This window comes from Fundulus heteroclitus, chromosome 21 (assembly GCF_011125445.2).
Source record: "Fundulus heteroclitus isolate FHET01 chromosome 21, MU-UCD_Fhet_4.1, whole genome shotgun sequence".
NCBI classification, from domain to species: Eukaryota; Metazoa; Chordata; class Actinopteri; order Cyprinodontiformes; family Fundulidae; genus Fundulus; species Fundulus heteroclitus.
This window is the reverse complement of record NC_046381.1, coordinates 2885830-2907166: the sequence shown is the minus strand read 5'-3', so window position 1 is coordinate 2907166 and position 21337 is coordinate 2885830. Positions and strand designations below refer to the sequence as shown.

Sequence of the window (21337 nt, the reverse complement as noted above, 5' to 3'; positions counted from 1 at the left end):
TAGCTCCATGTTTGTTTTATGACCCAACTGTGCAGGGTTAGAATCTGGAGCAACTTTAAAGATGCGTCCAGCCAACGTTTGCAACTTGCTACAAAAGAAAAGCACTTTTATGGGGCTGGACAGGTATACATTACTTCATCTTAAAACCTCTCTAAATCATACCAAAGTCTCCATCTACCTGTACTCTTTCTTTTTTGGGGCATTTTTAGTATAATCTTCCCTTAATTGCAGTGAAGAATAAATGCATATATATATATATATATATATATATATATATATATATATATATATATATATATATATATATATATATATATATATATATATATATATATATATATATATAGTCACTGTCAACTTATTAGGGTAATCACATATTTGCAGTTCAATGCATTTAGGATCATAGAGGGAATAAAGATGACTTCCTGAAGTTAAAACCAAGCATTGTGATGTAAAAGAGAGAGGATTTAAACTATTGGGAACCTGACATAGTTGTTGGTGCCAGGCGGGCTAAGTATTTTAGAAACTGACGATTTCCCGGGATTGTCACACTCAACTATTTCTCTGGTTAACAGAAAACGTTCTGAAAAAGAGAACAGATCGACTGAGTGACGGTTGTGCAAACAGGAATGCCTTGTTGTTGTCAGCGGTCAGAAGAGAATGGGAAAACTGGTTTGAAATATAACCAAGGTGTATACTTAACACCATTTAGAGTGTCAAACCTTGAAGCAAATGGGCTAGAGCAGCAAAAGATCACACCGGGTACCACTCCTGTCAACTCGGAACAGAAACGAAGGCTTTTCTCACAGGCTTGCCAAACTCGGACAATTACAGAAAGAAAAACGATGACTGGTCAGAATTTAGAGGATAGTCTTAGAATTAGAAGCAATGGATCTGTCCAAGCTTGTATAAATGGCTGATACTGCTGGTGGTGTAATATAATGGGGCGGGGGGGGGGGTTCTTGGCATCATTTGGGCTCCTTAGTACCAGTTGAGCATTGTTTAAACTCCACCAGAAGCTCACCCAGCTCACAGCGCTGGCCTCCATCTGTCAGTGAATCGTCAGCTTCCTGACAGACTGCCATTAACAGGTGAGGCTGGGTGGCGTCTTCCATCTTCTCCCACACGGAAAAGCTTAACCCACTCTGGACTCTGGAGGTGATGGTGGACTTCCAGAGAACACCCACCACACTCCCTCCCCTCACCATCCACAGCAACTACTGTGGATTGTCCTGTGGTTCCTTGGAAACAGCCTTTCCCAGGACCGGAGCTGCTCCCCACACTGTTTGGACAAAAGCCCAGCAGAAACTGTACTTTCTGCAGCAGCTCAAGACTTTGTCTAAGTGTAAGTCTAAGAAGTACAACCGTCCACAAGAGCTGTTGGTCATCTTCTACACAATCATTACTCAGGCTACCCTGTGCACATACATCAGTCTGTTGTTTGGTTGTCCACATGTCAGGACAGGTCTAAATTGCAACAATAGGGTCTGCAGAAAGAATCATTGGGGCTGACCCCCAGCCTCCCCTCTCCCTTTCATCCAGGACTTGTACTGGTTTAGTTTGAGGAAAGGAGCAGCTAAAGCGCAGATCCACACACCCTGGACACACACTGTTTGAAGGGTTACCTTCAGGCTGGCACACAGAGCGCTATTTGCAAAAACCAGCTGGTACAGAGACAGTTTCTTCCCCCAAGGGAAACTCAATGAACACCTTATAGCCTTAGTGATCAGCTGCTGTGTTGCAAAACAGCATCAGCATATTTCTACAACCACAATCTGCTTTTCCTTTTTTATTTTCTTTATACATTAAAGGCTGTACATACACATGCATATACATACAGTTATTTATATCCTTTTTTTAAAAATTCTAAAGTGTATATATTTACACTAAATGTCAGTATGCGGTGAGAGCTTGAAACTGAAGTCAAATTCATTGTTAGTGCAGACATATTGGCCGAGAAAGCTGATTCTGAGAATTCAAAAAATTTTATGATAAATTAAATCTCCATGACGATAAACAATAATTCATCCATCCACAATCCTGGGCAATGCTTTTCTAATCTACAGTATTCAGGCATTAAATTAAACTATCCAAGAAAAATGTGCAGCAATTTTCAAAACACCATATTAGCAATATGTGGGTAATTTACGAGACGTTGTCCTTGCCTCAATGTGCGTTCCTCCTAACAAAAGCTTTACAGACATTTTTTTACAGTCAGTAACTGGTCAAAATTCAGAATATGCTCAGATGTTTGAGTTGTGGCTTCAACATGTCAGATTTGATGAAAAGATGCACCAGACATTGGACTTTTTTCGGCATTGCCAACAACAGAATAATAAAACATAATTGTGCATTCTTTAGTTGCAAAATCCTAGCATAAAGTTTCCAGCAAACTTTTACAGACTGTAATCAAAACAATATCATTGCAAATTTTTTAAGGCATGGTTATACAGTTGGACGATTACCTACCAGCTCCACATGTTTCTAATAGCAATTTTGTAAATAGTTTCCTCAGGACAGATCAGAATTATTTAAGTGTATCTGAACATTTTCTTAGCATTGCTCTAGAATTGAAAGACAGCATTAATTGGCAAAAATTAGCTGACTGTGAGAATGTTGGTTTTGCCTAAATGTTGCAACTATACACGTTAGGGGCAGGCAGTAGAAGAGAAGAAGAAAAGAAAAGATGACGGAACATCGACCCCATGTGAAGATCAGTTTCTTGGCTTCATATTTTAAAGGGGGAGGGTTTGTTGTTGATTAAATCCCGGCTCCCATACTTAACTCAAGGGGACTTAATCTATTTCTTTCTCATGTGGGTGTGCTTGATTGTCTGATTATCACCACCTTTTGCCCGTACTCCCTCCCAATCAACTCCTGTGAGCACCCCCTTCTCTTTGATTGATTTGTAACAGTCACAGCAAGCCCTGATGACGGAACGCCTGCCTAATGACCATACATCAAGAGGAAGTGATGAGGGGCGTGCTGAAGACACGCCGTTAATGCACATCGCCGCGATCCGCCCTAACAGTTGTCCTCTATTTTGACATCTGTGCAGAGAAATGGAAAGAGTTGTTTTCCTAGCAGGGGAGGTTGATATATTTATGGTAATGAGATATTTTGAGTCCTGGGAGCAACTCTGACTCTGTCTCTGTCTGCTGAAGTTTTAACATACTGTGAAAATAAAACTGTCAGATTTGCACTAGAGGTTTTTACATCATGGACAGTCAGCGAGGCAAAGAAAAATTGTCTCAGTTGTCCAAATGGTGTATTTTTAAAATTGTATAGATTACACACAGGGAGGCGTAGGAAAGCGAAAAAAACAATTTTGGTGCATATTAATTACTTCAAAGATAAAGCCTAAATTAATAATAATTTGCTAAATATCAAGCCATCATCTATTAACATGTTTATGCTTTCCTTATTGTGTTGCAGAGTATTTATATCCAACTCTGCAATACACAGAGAATTGTTTTTTGTCTTTCCTTGTTCCTCCTTTTGTCCTAAATCTTATTCTAAGTAAAGCATTAAAAAAAATTAAGAGTATAACAACATGTTTAAGCATATTCCAAAACAGGAGGGTATGATAAATCTCACACCCTTTAGGGCTCCAGCTAACCAGGCACTCTCACTGCAAAAACAGAACTACAAATAAATAAAATGTTCTTAAAATGAGTGTATCTGTCCTTGATTTGAGCAGGTAAATAAGATGATCTGAAAATAGAATAAGATTTTTGAACTTAAAATAGGAACAACTCATTTCCATCAACCTAATTTAAAGTGCAGTATGTCTAATCATTTTATTTTAGAGGACAAAATACTTATTCCATTGGCAGATAATATTATTTACCTGCTCAAATCTAGGACAAAAAACACTAACTTTAAGAACATGTTACTTATTTTAAGATCCGTTTTTGCAGTGCTCTGTTCTGAACATTATCAATCTGGGTCTGCCCTCATCAAGTCAGTTGGGGACATTAAGCAGAACTGTCCGAGCTGATTGGGTGAAGTGACACCTAGTGCCTGCCTACCAATGGTTGGTTTTAGCCAATCACGGTATCAAATGAAAACGTAAGCTTTGGGTGCCATGAGAGACCACAGCAAGTTACGCTATTTAAGGCGCTTCTTGCTGTTCTGTCATTGATAAAATTGTAGATTCTGCCAAAACAGATGTGATAACAGCAGCTATGCGTGCGTACTTCTGCACAACCATGTTTATTTTGGTTCGGCTGTGGGGTCGGCAGCTCTTTCATCACAGCGGGTATGTCCCGCCTTAAACCATAATACTGCAATGTGATTGGCCCAAACCATTTTAGGTTCGGACCAAAACGATTGAGATGGGAGGGGAACAAGATGGATTCTCGTGTTATTGTGAACACAGAAATACCGCGAGAATTCAGCTTGCAGACAATGTTAGGCTTCTGCCAATACAGTCTAAAATCAAGGAACAAGAAGAAAAGAAAATATAGCCCCACTTGAAAAATAAAATCATGCTACAAAGTTTAGCAGCATTGACCTCAGGCAATGAAAAATGATGACTGAATGACAGATCTGCCAAAGTTATCAGTCATCGTTATACAAATTAGCCTGAAAAAGCCCATCAGCACTTTTATCATGCATAGCAACATCTTAGCTAACAGACGAGACAAAGGGTTTCATAAGGACTATCAGAAAATGTTAGAGACATACACTGACAAGACATTGGCTAAAGGCTAACAATTCCAGTAATGATGCAAAAGTTAGCTTCAGATTTCCATACTCTTAATTCCCAGTCAAAAAATGTCAATAAATACTTATTTGGTCAAACTACAACATGCTAATTATTTTAAATACATGTATGACGTTTTAAACCGATATTCTATTGCAGGAAAAAAAGGGCAATCTCTATTTTTGTTTTACCTTGTAGACATGACAATAAAGTGGGAATTTAATGAGTAGTTTCTGTTTCACTGCTAAAAAGCTATTCCACAATTTGTTTTGGAATTTACACCACATTTATTATTCTGTAGCTAATAAAGAAAGGTTTAAGACTGAACAAACCAAGAAAAAAATCTATTTATACTGAACAGAAAATTAATTAAAAAGGCAGATAGTTGACTATAAAATGATTGCTCAGTTTGGAAATCCAGGATTCCTACACATTTTTAAATTCAAAAGTGCATATTTTTTACAGTCAGATTATAAGGATCTCAATCAGTTGCCCATTTTTAAAAGTATACATACAAAAGTTCACTGTGATATTCACAGCAGATACTTCAACAGTGGCATAACTGGACAGACAGACAAACAGCTAGACGGATGGACGGAAAAATCAAACAATGGAACAGGAATAAGGTTGAACATCCCAATATTTTCCACACTGTGCTTCATGTTTTTCATATTTGACCAGACTTTGCAATATACTTAAATCAAATTCCACAGCTTAGGTACCCTTGAAAACATAAACAGAATGCTAGGACCCCCTTAGATTTTAATCAGTCAGGCCATTTATTGCTTTACAGCTTGCACGTCATCTTCTTGGAATATTTCGATTTATATGAAAGTTATGTCCAGATTTTACTCTCGCATATATCCTATAAAGTCTTGAACTTCCTGGTTTCTACATATTTCTTCTGCAAGGCGTCCCTGTCTTCTACTTTATATTGACCACATTTTGCTTTTTGAAGATATAAAAGGTTTTACTCGTGGATCATAGTTGCTGTTTCACTCTAGTCTCAACATCTTATAGAAAGATTAAGAGGTTTTTTGTTAGTTCTGAAAAACTGCAATTGCTGATTCAGCTACTGTGCTGAAAGCAAAGGACATTTTAAACCCATTTCATTTCATTTACTGTGCCAGAAATGCACACAAACTGGTTCTAAAATAGTCCCTTGGACTTTATTACTTTCAGCAAAGGTCTTTTGGACTCATTGATGCTATTAGATAAAAGTCTGTTGCGTAACTGCCGTGGATAAACACAAACCTATGTAGTGTTGTGAAAAGTATAAGAGCCATGATGTATTGCTTTTTATGCTGTCAGGTTCTGTTTAAGTTAATTCTTGATTCCACAACTAAGGCAGAAATTAGGTGAAAGCTAAACTGGACACAGCTCTTAAAAATGTGATTAATCATAATTAATTGGTGAATTAACCCAAAAGCATAATTATTTGTCCATGTAAGGCCAGGTTAGTCTTTCTGTTTAGTTTTATTCCTCAGTATGATTTGATTGAATTTGACTTTGTAAAGTGCCTTGAGATGACATGTATCAGGAATTGGAGCTATAAAAATAAAATTTAATTGAACTGAATTAAACGAACGCTGTGTTTTGTCTGTGGACAGTAATTTTGTCTATATTTTTTCTTTGTCTGATTTTAGAATGTGTTTGTCGTTCTGAGACCAAAAAGCAAAAGAACAGCAGAAAAATGTTGGTTGCAAATAGTTTTCTATTGAGTGGTTATTTTTAATGTTATCTTTCACATTTTAACCTTCAGACAATACTCATTTTGATTCTCATGTCTTTGAGTCATTAGAAACTTTTATGTATTATAAGCTTAATAATATTGTGTTCCTTGTTATTTTACGTCACACTTTAAAACAGTTCAATTTGCAGGAACTTGTTGCATGCATGGCAAGTCATAACAGAAAAACTTTATGATGTTGAGAACGTTCCTTTGCCTTTTCCTTCTCATTGTTGAGCGTTCACGACACACAAGACTGTTGCCTGATTCTGTCACGGCACAACCCCATTTTCAGACGCTTGAATAAAACATTTAGGCACCTTTCTTCAAAGCCGCAAGTTTGTTCTGCAAAAGAACACAACATAAGACAAGGGGTATTACTCCCAGTCCGAGCCAAGGCACCCATTCTGTCACACATCATATTATGTGCTGTCTTCTTTAGAAGCAGAAAGATATCCAGCGATATCTCAATGTTTTCTGCCCAGGAGCCAAGTTCCCTTTCTCCACTCTACCTCATCCAGCTACTTCATAACAGACGCTTCACTGCAGCGCACCGCCTTTCAGGGCTCGGGTTTGCATCATCAAAAATTACCTTGCAATCTGTTCTCTGACTACTTCAAAGCGGCACGCGGGGCTGATTGACACGGAGGCATTCACACTTCCCATTGGGAGAATGGGCTGTCTGCTGTCTGGTATCTGGACAAGTCCTGTCCTCACTTGCATTTGCGTCTCACTCATGCACGAAGCTGTCATTTCCCCAATGCGTCAGCCCACCAGAAAGGTGTCACAAGGGATTAGGAGAAGCCTAAGGGGGATTAAAGTGTTCTTGACAGACTGGCCGCTTCACTTGTTTCAAAAACTTATTCTGTATTTTTGTTTGTGCGAGAGTATTGGGAAAAGGTGCACCTAATACGGCACGCTTGAGACCCCTTCTAATCACATGTAGAAAGCTTTAAAATAAATCTGTCTTTTTGCTGCCGTAGGATTACGTCCACATAAAGGAACTTTTTAACGGTTATTCAGAGAAAATATCCAAGCTTAGCAAGAAAATTTTACCAGTTTTATAAAATCAACCCAACCATAGCACACTTAATTTCTTTAAAATGAATGCTACTGAAAACATCTTGGTCATTTTATGTACCTGAGAATGTGTATAAACCTTTAGGTGGTAATCCACAAAGTCTTTGCTCATGGAGTAAATATGATGTGACACATCTTTAATCCACTCTTCAAAAGGGGAAAGAGTAGAAAGCAGGATACTCAAGTACAGAAAAACTATGAAATGGTGACAGGAAAATAGCTGCTTGCTTAAATGCAGCCATATTTACAGCCATAATAATAATAATAATAAGTTTTAATTAAATGGAACTGTCACAAACAGGTTTGGATAAGTTTATCATGCCACTACAGATAGTGAGGGTGATAATGAAAGTAAAAGGAGAGCTTCAAAATTTACTATAGATAAGCAAAAAGCAGCATCTTGTGGTCACCAGATCTCCAAAACAAAATGTGATATTGAAAGTAGTAAAGTCTTCTCTTGACTTGGGTGATTTCCCACTGGACTTGAAAGCTGCAGAGCTCAAAGGTTTAACCAAATGTTTGAACAATGAGTGTCTAAAATAACATTATTGGCAAAATTTCTTGGAAATTACTAAACAAATTTCCTCTTGTTTGTTTGTTGGTCAGGTTTTAACCCTGCCACAGCATTGAATATACATTGGCAAGAGTTTTGAATGACCTAAGTCTTAACAACAACAGACCTAAAGCTTCTGTGTTGGTATTCATGGATCTCTGAGCTTCATTTTGGCTCTTACCCAGGAGACCACGCAAAAACACTGGGCGAGCAATCACATGTGGAGTTCCTTAAGGCTCCAACCTTAGGCCAATTTAATTCAACATGTAAATTCTTCTAGCATTCCAGATTATGAAGTATTACAATGTCTGTTTTACAAAACTAAAGACACAAAACTTTACATTTCTGGGTCTACCCATGACCAAACTCCTCTACAGTTACTGAGCCAGTGTGTTCATTATATTGGTGAGTGAATGGGTCAGAACTTCCTCCAGACTAAAGCAACACCGTATAAGTTTTGACCTAAGAATTTGCTTAATTTGAGATATATTAAATGGTTTTTCAGGTCTATATACAGCACTTGGCGGGTATCGATGCTCTGTGTGTGGGCTGCCCCTCTCACAAACTCACCTATAACTTGCAAGTAACTCAACGACTTCTCAATGTGCTGGTCCAAGCTGGTCTGCTATCAGATTCCAAAACATGGAAGCAGACTGTTTAATTTTGCGACAGTGCAGTGCTACCAGTGGCCGTCAGGGGCACCAAATCTGAAAGTTCCAGATCTAGTGCCCCTAGTGGATAAAGTTACACGGTGCTACTTTAATGTGAAAAAAGTCACTGTTTTTGCTTCTAAGAATGAACGTTAGAGGTCAACACTTAACTAGATGAAGACCAAAGAACATGCAAGAAAGCTAGAAATGTGGTTATGAACTGTATTTTTAACAACCGTATTAAATCAAATAGCTACACCTGTTTTAATACCGCTTAAATAAAAGGGTGTCCTGTCAAATCAGAAGATAGGAAAACTAGTCCATACTTATATCTTTTCAGTAAGTTAGATAACTGAAGTGATGTGTTTATTAATCAGGCATCTGTTGTTCATCCAACATACACAGGAAAAACAAATAATCATATCCTTAAAAACTCTGCAGAAATTAAAACATTGTTGGTTCAAGGCTTAAATACAATAAGAAAGGAATGGCTCCATATTTATTTTCCCCAATATTTATTTTCCTCAATAAATATGGAGCGTGTTGCACCTCATATTTCCAACTTCCAGTTCATGTGCTATAATGCAATTGTTTTCCCTTTATGACTCGGGATCCCTGCCCCTTTTGTTTGTTTTGTTTTTTACATATTATCACCAAACTTCTTGTTTCATACTGTCCAACTTTTGATTATCCAATTATCGTCAAAAAGCCTGTTTGCAATTCCCTGCAGTCGAGCCTTTCATTTGCCGCTCGCTAATGTCCAGAGTTTTTAATCAAGCAAAGAGACGGAGAAGAAAAAAAAAAAAGACAGTGCAGGGCATGTGGAGTGTATTAATCCTGCACCTCCCTCTCTGCTGTTTTCATCTAATTAAGGGTCATTCTGTCTCCTGGACACATTAGGACACTGCACACCAATCCCAACCCACATAATTAAATGTTTCTTTGTGCTTGCCATCTGGAGACCTTGTCTCTTTAAACATGCATGTCAAATTGATTCCCTAATAATGTTTATATTTCTTCTCAGTGCTTTATTATCATCCAGGATTAGCTGTTTATGTTTATTTTGCTGTCATCAGCAGCACCCAATCGCACGCGCCCAGCCACACGCGCGCATCGCACGCTTGGAACAACAGAACCCTTGAGGTAAGTTGCAGCACCAGCACAAAACAACCAGCAAAGCAGACATAATGAAGTTCAAAGCAGCCCAACAATTTAATGTATAAATAATCACATATTTATGCAGTCAGGGCATCGCTAAGCTGGCACTGCATGAATATGCTGCAGACATCCCTGTTGTTGCTTTTACTGAGGACACAATGCGTGCTCAGTTGTTGTCTTTTTGGCATGGAAGATTTCCTGGTTGTTGTTTTTTTTTTTTTTTTTGCATCAAACAATGGCAGATTATCCATGTTCCAACAGTAAACAGCATTTCCCTGTCAGCCCGATGAGGCGATATGCGATTAAATCCCAGGTTGATTCAATAAGCACACATCTGAAGCGCAAAGTGATGTTTGCTGTTCCTTTCCCCGGCCCTTGTCCAAGCGTATCATCTTCTCCTTCTCCTCTTCTCTCTCCCTCTCTCTTTTCGCTGTCAAATGATAGTTGAAATACAGACATATGTGTCGCCAGAGAAGCGTTGAGCGCTTCTCATTCTATTTTTTTCTTTTCTTTTTTTTTTTTCTCTGAGTGCAGTTGAGGATTAGTCTGTGCCTGAGTGCCTAGAATAATGATCACTGCAGCAGAGAACCACATTTTCACATTCCAGGAGATAAGGGGTAGGCAATCTGCAAGCGGAGGATTTACCCGGCTCCCTGTGGCTTATTGTGAAGCTAACAGAAAAGTCACAACCAACAGCCAATAACTGGTCTTCACTGTACCACGCACCGGCAGGAAGCAGTCTTAGTACTCGTCATTTTTTGGACTCAGAGGGGTATAAGTCACTCTTAAAATGATTGTCAAGGTCTAAGGACAGTGCCTCGCAAAAATTCTTGTCCCGTGACCTTTAACATTTTACAACTACAAATGATAGTGTATTTCATTGGGATTTTGGTTCGGAACACCATTTCAAATCGGTGCATAATTGTGAAGGTAAATAATAACAATAATAATAATAATAATATGCCAAGTATATTCACCCAGCTGAATGGACAGCGTAGATGCCCACACTGGAAAGTCAAGATCTTGGTTGCCAAGATGTGTAGGTAGGTCATGCCATAATGTCAGGGGAGGTTAGCTGACAATATCATCTTAATATTTACCAGTTATGTCAGCAGTGTAGGATTGTTTAATACCATGCAGTCCTATCCACCTGTCTGTAGGTTGATCTCGGGCTGACATGCAAAATGCCACGTGTGATGGAAAACATGAAACATCATTATTAACACACCATACTATTAATCCCTTTCCTTCATCTTAACAATTATCTTTTGCTTTGCTCATCGGTCATATGCAATTCTTGTAAAAATCTATTGGGGTTTGGTTTATTTTTGTTTGTTTGTTTGGTAATAACAAGAAATAAAGCAACCTAGTTTGCTGCAGTAGGGGATGAGAGGTAGCCTGAACATTTGGAAAACCACACCCCTTAGGGCCCTCCCCCTTTCTCTCTGCTGCGCTGCAGCCCTCCCTCCACAGCTCCGCCCCCCACAGCAGAGCCTGCCGTGCTGCTCTGATTTTTACCTTCATTTTATTTCGGGCTCTGTCCAATTCTTTCTTTTTTTCCTGCTTTTGGTCATCAGTTTGTTTACCTGTCTTCTTTTTCTATGCAGGTGCCACTCGTGAAATTGTGACTTTTCCTGTGACGTTAGGTTGTTTCTCTGCCATTTCCCTTTACAGCTGCAGCACACTGCCGATTTTGAGCTTGAACGATGGTACACGTGGAGGGAGGAGTGCTAGCTGCGCATACATGAGCGAGTGATTGACAATGCCAAGACATTCCTCCTGGCTCTGATTGGTTGTTTCTGACTGGGAGCAGTGTGTTTTCGCAAATGGAGGTAGGACCACTGGGAGGAGCCAGAGGAGCTTGATTTTTTTTTTTTTCTCACAGATAATCTGTAAAAAAAAAAAAAATTTAAGAAAGAGACCAGCTGTAGCTTTGAGTGCTGTTTATGCTTTTGTTAGGCACTGTAGAAGAAGCAGCTTTGATTACATGGTCCTGATTCAGCATTTTGGCTGAAAAGGAGCTTGATAAGGAAAACTTTTCTCATTGTCAGCATTACTGTACTTCGTATAACTGGGTTTACAAAGTGACAGACACATTGCAAAAACAGACCTAAAAATAAGTAAAATGTTCTTAAAATGTGTGTTTTTGTCCTAAATTTGAGCAGCTAAATAAGATTATCTGCCAATGGAATGAGTATTTTGACCCCTAAAATAAGATAATTTGACATCTTGCCTTTGAAATAGGATGATGGAGATGGATTGTTCCTATTTTAAGTGCAAAAATCGTATTCCATTAGCAGATAATCTTGTTTACCCGCTCAAATCAAGGACAGATACACTCATTTTAAGAAGATATTACTTATTTTTAGTTCCGTTTTTGCAGCGCACACTGGCAGGGGCTTCTTAAGAACTCATGATAAAATGTTTTCTCGACATGTTGCAAAAGCAACGTTTTAAATCTTACACACACACTCTCTCACACACACACACACACACACACACACCTATAAGAAACCCCTTTGAGCTACATCAGGATTAATTTTCCCTTGGGATTAATAAAGTACTTTTTGAATTTGAACTGAATGGAATACACACACACATGCGGCAAATTTCCACATCAGAAGATAAAAAAAGCTTGTATGATGCTGAAATGATGATCTGTAAGGGCATAACAGATTGTTCCGTTTGTAACCCATTTCTCAATAAACAAGAGGAGCGAGAAAAATGCCATGTAAGCTGTTCAAAACAAAAACAAACAAGTTCCTTGGAATGGAAATGATCAATTTTTACACTTTGAATCTGTTCAGTAAATATCCTACCTTTCCCACATACTGCGCATCTGGTCCTATGTGTTCTTCTAAAACAAAGAATTGGTTCCAGATCCAGCCACGCTTGGGTCTGTGGTGCACCTCTGTCTCCCCGTTGGCCAGTTTGGTCTGGTTCTTGGAGGGCACTTTGGTAGGAACGTGGTGGCCCGCCCCAGAGCACCTCTGGATGAAGCAAAGGCAAACCAAGAAGGGACAGAGGCAAGAGGTGGTGGGTATCCTCATGGTGGTGTGGCGGTTTTTAACTGTATTCCTTTACTCCAAGGCGGCAAGGCCCTCCCACCACTGCCGCGGCAGCCGCCTCCAACAGCCACTGCTGCAGTGGTCCAGAGAAACCGGCGCTTTAAATCCAAACTAAATAGATGATCTTCCAAGGGGATCCTCTAAGGTTCATGGTCCAAAGCCAAGGATTAGGAAAAGCCAAGGTATATTTACATTATGGAATTTCCCCGACTCTGATTTGGTTTTCAAATGGATGCCAACTTCTGAGTAGTTCTCCTAAGTGTAGAGGTTACTCCAGGGTGCCATTCTGGATGTCCTGGAAGAGAAAAGAGAGGAAAGAGAAACAGATTAACTTGATGGATATTGGGGTCTAAATGTCCGCTAATTCCTCCAATTAAATTCCAGCTCATAAATCCTTACAGACGAGGATGCACACGTCAAAGTGTGTGACTGTGAGAAGGCACAAAAGGGAACGAGAAATCCTGCCGCATTATCTCCGCCGTTTGTCTCACTATGGACATGACGGAAATCTCTTTAGACTTAAAGAGTAACATTGACAGTATAGGCTGAGGCAACCTTTCTAATAGCAGAGGGCTGCTTGGTGACTGATATCGCCCGATGATGTTGACGTCATGAATCACAGCCATGAAGCATTTGGCCTGTGCCTCAAAGCCTGACTTGACTTTATTAAAAATAACCCAACGAGGCTTTGATGCGGATGTCTTAACATGACTGAGCCACATGACGAAGATCAGTGTGTTGCTGATGGACAGTGAATAATATTGAATATAACACTGGCTGTTTCAAAGTATTTCAGTAGGAATTTATATGAAATACCCCCATAAGGTAGTGAGTGAAGGTAAAATGCTGATGGTTATTAAGGTTTTCTTTTACAAATAAGGATTCAAAAGATTGGCTTGCACCTGTACTGAAACCCTCTGAGTGAACACTTTGTAGAGGCTCTACTGTCTGAAAAATACACTGTTTTGGGATAAGTCTGTGCCAGCTTCACACATCTGAAATCTTTTATTCTTTGCAGAATAGCTCAGGCTCAGACAAATCGAGTGGTGCCGGTGGGTAAAACGTCTGACCTCAGGTTTGGCAGTGGATTCAGCTAATGACTTTGACTGGCCGTTATAACACGTGAAAATACTTTAGCATAGACCATGACATGATGACTCTGGACACTAAAGGTCGGGAATCACAGCACAACGATAAACACCATCCTCAATCACTCGCCTGCTGCTGGAGTTTTAAGATGTGATGCAGTGTCCGGGGCTAATAGTTGTTCGGGTGGAGGATCCTCCCACCTGAGCTGTGGAGCTCTGCAGCTCATCCAGACTGACCAAAAGCCTCTTGTCTGTTTCTCTGATTAATGCCCTACATGATAATAAAAGTCATTGTTGTTTGTCATTGCAACTTTATTGCACATTCCTGATGAAGTTTGTGCTGTGCAATCAAGCCCTCCCTTAGGGACCAGTGGGATGGCCCTGTGCAGTGCCTGGGGAGCATTCTTGGGCTAAGGGTCTTACACAGGGAGCCAGAGGGGCAGTCAATGGGGTTCCAACCAGGGAACTTGCAGCTTTCCGAGAGCGCAAGTGCCCAGCTCTTACTACTAAGCCCCCACTCCCACTTGCCCAGTCTTTTAGTTTAGGTGGAGTCGTATTTTGATTTGTTCACAGTTGTGCCGCACTATTTCTATTTTTGGATGACAGACTGGACAGTGGTCTGTCCATTAACATGTGTTAAGGGGTTTGACAAAATGTGGCAAAATGGTTCAACGAGTGTGAGTACTTTTAAAGGCATGTGTGGTTCAAATATCCCTTTTACTATGATGAGGACATGGATCAGGTCTCTCAAATGTAAGAGAGAAGCCGCTTTTCAAATGAAAAAGAGGGCTTTTACAAACAAAAAACGTTGTACTGAAATTTCTAAAGAATAATGACAAGACCAATTGAAATTTTCTCTTGGTAACCATTCAAGACAAGCTCTGTCCACCATTGCAAAGAATATGCAATATGGGTGCTCCAGAAAGTATTAGTGAGTAAATTGTCTAGTCTTGGAGTGGATTTTAAAGGCATGCTATGCTGGTGTTGCTGAAGCATGAAATCAGACTGTTTATTGTAAAGAAGAATGAATCGTTTGACCTTGCTTTTCTGTAGTGTCCTACAAATCGAAGCAATACCAGAAAAAAAAAGGACAGTTTAGATGGGAAAAAAATGAGAGAAAACGCCTGGCTACTTAATGCAAGATTAAAGCGTGTATTTGGTAAGCTTTTTCTAAAACCTTATTTTCTGTGTAAGGTAAAAAATACTGTGCACAGCAGCAAAACAACTGTTGATTGTTAACCATTTAATAATAAATGAGGCTGGAGATTTCTTTGGCAAAACTACAACAAAAACAAACAAACAAATAGACATCTGAGTCCTGAATCCAAACTGGTCTTTGAATTCCCATACCGTCTTCACAGCAATGTGTAGTTTCTAACACCAATTTGTGAACATTTTAACCCAATGGATTCCACATAGTTTTAGTAAAAATAAAATAAACAAAAAAACAAAAAAAAAGGAGGCTTAAGAGAGAAGAAATATATAATTAATGGGATTTAAAAACACTTAGAGACACCCCAACTACAAACTATTAGCTCTCAGCTTGCTCCTCATAGCGGTGGTAAAACGGTGGTAGAGCAGAGCTTTTGAAGTTTCATAAAAAAAGAACATAAACACAAAAGAGGATCGCTGACAGAGTCTTATCCAAAGGATTATGTGACAGCCATGGCAGGGGAACAGAGAAACTGCTCTACCTACAGTGATTAATCTGCTGGGTAAACCTTGTAGTTTAATACACAGTTCATGTCAGCAAAAATTGGTATGAATATATTAGCATTAATGTTAGCTTATTGTAGGGTATAAACATTAGCAGAACGAGCTTGCTATCCCTTCATGCCGATACTCCAGATGTTCACAGACGTGTCACCCTACAAACAGTGGCAGGATATGGCTCACAGTTGGAAAAACTTCGATCATGTTAGACTTAGACTTAGACTTAGACTTTCTTTATTGTCATTTTGTAGCACAGAGTGCATACAGAACGAAATTTTGTTTTTTCATACAGCTCAGAAAGATTGCAGTAACTCTACAGGATACCTTGCAGTGAATTTACAGTACAGGATAAGAAAAATGCAGTGGTAAATCACAGTCAAATACAGGATAACTTTCAATTAACTTTCGGATAAAGTGCAGCAGTGAGCAGTAGGCAGATTGAAATGTAAAAACAATGTAAGCAATGTAAACAATTATGCAGTAAGGTGCAGCAGTGATTTAACAATAGACAGTTGCATTGTAAACAGTTTTGCAGTACGTTTCCGGAAAAAGTGCAGCAGCGATATTGAAGGATACATGCAAATGTGCAAATTAGCGGGTCGAGTGTGGTACACAGTCCGTTTTTATACTTCAGCAGTTCAACAGTCTGATGGCAGCAGGGAAAAAGCTTTTGCAGAACCTGGTGGACCTGCAACGGATGCTGCGGAACCTCTTTCCAGAGGGCAGCAGGGAGAATAGTCTATGGTGGGGGTGTGAGGGGTCCCTGATGATTTTACGGGCTCGAGACACACCGCGCTGCGATGAAATGTCTTTTATGGAGGGAAGAGGAGCCCCGATGATCCCTTCTGCTGTCCTCACGACTCTCCTCACGTTCTTCCAGTCGGAGGCACTGCAGCCTCCACACCACACAGAGAGACAGCTGGTCAGGATACTCTCTATGGTGCTTCTGTAGAAAGTCGTGAGGATGGGCGGGGGCAGGCGGGCTCTCCTCATCCTTCGCAGAAAGTACAGTCGCTTCTGTGCCCTCTTCACCAGTGACATGGTGTTCATAGTCCAGCTGAGGTTGTCCGTGATGTGCACCCCCAGGAACTTGGTGCTGCTGACCACCTCCACAGCTGAGCTGTTGATGAGCAGTGGAGCATGGTGAGGCCGGTTCTTCCTGAAGTCGACGATGATCTCCTTCGTCTTCTCCACGTTCAGGATCAGGCTGTTGTCTCTGCACCAGTCCACCAGCTGCTCCACCTCCTCTCTGTAGTCCTGGTCGTTGTCGTCTCTGATCAGGCCCACCACCGTTGTGTCGTCCGCAAACTTCACGATGTGATTGGTGGTGAACCTGGGGACGCAGTCGTGTGTCATCAGAGTGAACAGCAGGGGGCTCAGGACGCAGCCCTGAGGGGAGCCCGTGCTGAGGGTGATGACATCAGAGGTGTTCTGTCCGACCCGGACTGATTGAGGTCTGTTGGTTAGGAAGTCCAGCAGCCAGTTGCGAAGGGGTGTGCTGAAGCCCAGATGCTCCAGTTTTCCCACCAGATGCTGTGGGATGATGGTGTTGAACGCTGAACTGAAGTCCAGGAACAGCATCCGCACGTGCGTGTTCTTCTCCTCCAGGTGTGCCAGGCTCAGGTGAAGAGCAGAGGAGATGGCGTCCTCAGTGGAGCGGTTCCGTCGGTAGGCAAACTGGAACGGGTCGAGTGTTGGGGGGAGACTGGAGACGATGTGTTCCTTTACCAGCCTTTCAAAGCACTTCATCATGATGGGAGTCAGTGCAACAGGCCGGTAGTCGTTGAAACAGGTGACTTGAGGTTTCTTTGGCACCGGAATGATGGAGGCAGACTTGAAGCATGCTGGCACTGTGGCTTGGTCCAGCGAGGTGTTAAAAATGTCTGTGAGGACACCAGCCAGCTGACCTGCACACTCCTTGAGCACCCGCCCAGGTATGTTGTCGGGACCTGGGGCCTTCCGCGGGTTGACTCTCCTCAGAGTCTTCAACACGTCGGCAGTGTCAAGGCAGAGGACCTCCTCTTCCTGATGGGGAACAGCTTTCACTGCTGGAGTGCTGTTTAGTGCCTCAAACCTCCCAAAGAAGTTATTTAGTCCATTGAGGAAGTCAGCATCAACTTCACCCACCGGGGGGGAGGGCGTGTTGTATTCAGTGATCGCCCGGATGCCTTTCCACATGCTCCTGGTGTTGCTGGCATCGTGGAAAAGCTCCTGGATTTTCTGGCTGTGGTTCCGCTTTGCAAGCCTGATGGCACGGTTCAGGTTGGCTCTCGCTGTCCTCAGAGCCTCCTTGTCACCAGACTTGAAGGCTGAGTTCCGAGCTTTTAGCGCTTGACGGACCTCCGCAGTAATCCAGGGTCGTTGGTTGGCTCGGGTGATGATGGTCTTGGTGGTGCTGACGTCCTCAATGCATTTGTTGATGTAGGCTGACACGGTCATGGCGTACTCATCAATGTTGATCTTGTCCTCATAAGTTGCTGCAGCTTTGAACATGTTCCAGTCAGAGCACTCAAAACAGTCCTGGAGCGCCTCCATTGCTCCTTCAGTCCACACCCTCACCTGCCTCGCTGTAGGTTTTGCTCTGATCAGCAGGGGCCTGTATGCAGGAATTAGCATCACAGAAAGGTGGTCTGAAGAGCCCAGGTGGGGGCGGGGGGCTGCTCTGAATGCTCCTTTTATGTTTGTGTAAACTAGGTCTAGAGTGTTCTCTCCCCGAGTTGCAAAATCCACGTGTTGGTAAAAATGAGGGAGAACAGTTTTCATATTTGCCTGGTTAAAATCCCCAGCAATGATGAAAACACCCTCTGTGTGTGCAGATTGCAGCTCAGAGATAGTCCGATAGAGAACAGTCATAGCCTCTTTAGTATCAGCGCTGGGAGGGACGTAAACCGCTGCGATGATAACAACAGTGAACTCTCTAGGCAGATAAAAAGGTCTGCAGCTAATAATCATAAGCTCAATGTCCGGAGAGCAGAAACTTGTGACTAATCTAGCATTTTTACACCAGGTGTTATTGATGTAAACGCAGAGTCCGCCCCCTCGGGTCTTACCGCAGAGTTCTGTCTGCCTGTCGGCGCGGAAAGTAGCTAGCCCCTCCAGGCTAACGGCGTTGTCTGGGATTGATGATGAAAGCCATGTCTCGGTCAGAATGAGAGCGCAGCAGTCCCTGAACTCTCTCTTTGTAGAGAGCTCGAGTTGTAAATGGTCCATTTTGTTGTCCAGTGAGCGAACGTTGGAAAGCCAGATGGATGGTAGCGGCGGTCTGAATGGGTTAGCCTTTAGCCTCGCTGCTAAACCTCCTCGGCACCCGCGCTTCTTCAGCCGGCTACACCGCTTCCGCGTCGCTCTCCTCCGGCGTGAGCTGCTCGTCGAGGCCGCCGCTTCACAGGCCTCCGGGGCTGATCTCCGTAGGACGCCACAGTCACGTAAGCAGACGAGCGTGGTATTTAAAAGTCCAAAAACACAACTTGATCGCAACTCCAACAGGCGCTCGCGGTCAAGTACTGATCGGCTGGGTAGATGAGTGGTTTCCAGCGAGTTTGGCGGCATTTTTATGCATTTTTATGCAAAAAGTCCGCGAGTTGGTACAGAGCTGTGTTCGGCTGCTGCCGCCAGGGGCGCCGCCGGAAGTTCACCGGAAGTTGCGTGGTAAAGTGAGCAATGTCCACATCTTTGATACGAAGGACCTGGGTTCGAGTCTCGGTTGTGTCAGGAAGGGCATCTGGCATGGAAAGTCCAGGTCAGTGTCCAGAAAAACAGATAAGCCTATGAGGTGTCCAACATGGGCAAGACGAGGCAAGAAAATCCAGAGAAAAAATGTGGCATGGCAGGCAAGAAACACTCGACAACTACTCACACTTGGCTTTCAAATAATCTGGCACTGGTTGACTTTGGAAGGTCAGTATATGAAGGCAGAGGAACAGGAGATTGTGCTGAGCCAGGGGAGCGCAGGTGCAGCTGATGACCCTAATTGCGTAGAGCTGAGTCAGCCAGGCCGGAACATGACAGGATGAGAACGTAACCACAGTGGACAGTCGCTTGCATTGCTTGCATAAAAAGCATGCATGTAGCAACAGCGGAGAGGAAAACTCCCCTTTGTAACCCCCGACTTGGGTTTTGAGAACACAAACCATATAAAAAAAAAACAACAACAACAAAGAAAAACACAGAAGCACTGATCCAGGAGTCATTTTCATGAACAGTGCTCTGGTGACTTCAGAAAGCAACTTCAGCTTCAGGGTATCAGCGTAAAAAGGGTCACAGACAGCCAACCTTTCCTTCGACTTCACTATTATTCACTACTATTCCCAGCTGAAACAATTGCAAAATCTCAAAAACATCATGGACTATTTATAAATATGGGAAAGTATGGGAATTCAAAATACACATTTTGAAATTCCTGTAACAAATACCTCTCTTACAATGCTAATGCTAAGTTTCCCATAAACAGGAAAATAATTAGAGATTTGGTTTTAGCTGGTATTTGTATTTCCACTTTCTCTGCAACAGACCTAAAAATATAATGTTTAGGAATCTCAAAAGATATCGTGATTACCTACAACTGCTTCTGACTTGCTGTATCCTTCAGTACCCACAACTAAAGGACTTTATCCTCAAACCCTTGTTTCTTACACCAATGATCAGTTCCCTTTACTTAGTTCATATTATGAACATCCACCTAATAATGTAATAGCTAACATATTTCTTTAGAAGAAGAAGAAAGAAGAAGTATTTTCTAGCTGTGCCGCCTCTTTTTTCAATACCTGTTTTATGGCTAACATATTTTTCTTAGCTGTATAGTCATATTTTTTGGCTAAATAGAGGTAAATATGAATAATTTGATCCATGCCCAATCCAGGCCCTTTAAAGGAAGGTATAATGGAAATTTTAGAATGCTAAGTTTTTTTTTCATCTTCCTGTAGAAGCCAGCTATGCTGCTTTGCTAATGTGAGATTGCCCGTAAACAGGAACGACAAACAGAGATTTGGATTTCAGCTGTATAATTTTACTTTAGTGCTCCTTTGCAACATTGCCACAACTAACATTAGTTGTGTTAGTCTATAAAAAAGCATGATGTTTGCTTGTTTGTAGATACTGTTCAGTCACCCTTTCCTTCAGTCCCCAATTTCACAGTTTATTGACAACTTTCCTTTGTTTCTTAGCTTCAGTTTTCTCTAACATTGTGCAGCCATCTTATTTTAATTGTTATAAACATATTTTTTTCCTAAATGGTCACCCTAGATTATATAAAAAAAGCCCCAATAAAACTGTACATAGGAAGAAATGTCTTTAGTATTTAAACTTTTTTTACTTCTTGTAAGGGGATTTACCTAGAGGGGGTTCAGCTTTGATTGATAACATTAATACAATGAAAAAAAGTGACAATAACACACACCGCCTTCATTACAAAATAAAAATTTTAGTCAATGCTTTGTGGAAATAAAAGTACAAAGGTGTTTATGCCTTGTATTATTAATAGGATGTACCGCAGTTTTAAATAGCCCTCTTGAAGCTGAGAGCACACAGTTGCAGCTTTAAGGGGATTATGGAGGCGACAAATGCATGTATTTGATATTTAACAGGATACTGG

The 21337-nt window shown here is 41.3% G+C and overlaps 1 protein-coding gene across 1 annotated transcript in view; it reads right to left on the bottom strand.

Annotated features, from left to right (window-relative positions):
- LOC105931190 (cadherin-18) overlaps positions 1-21337 on the bottom strand; it is a 238375-nt gene that overhangs the window by 176029 nt on the left and 41009 nt on the right. The window contains exon 2 of the mRNA XM_021320146.2: positions 12698-13241. Within this exon, the coding sequence (XP_021175821.2) occupies positions 12698-12928 (231 nt within the window). The 5' untranslated portion in view covers positions 12929-13241. The remainder of the gene's footprint in view (positions 1-12697; positions 13242-21337) is intronic.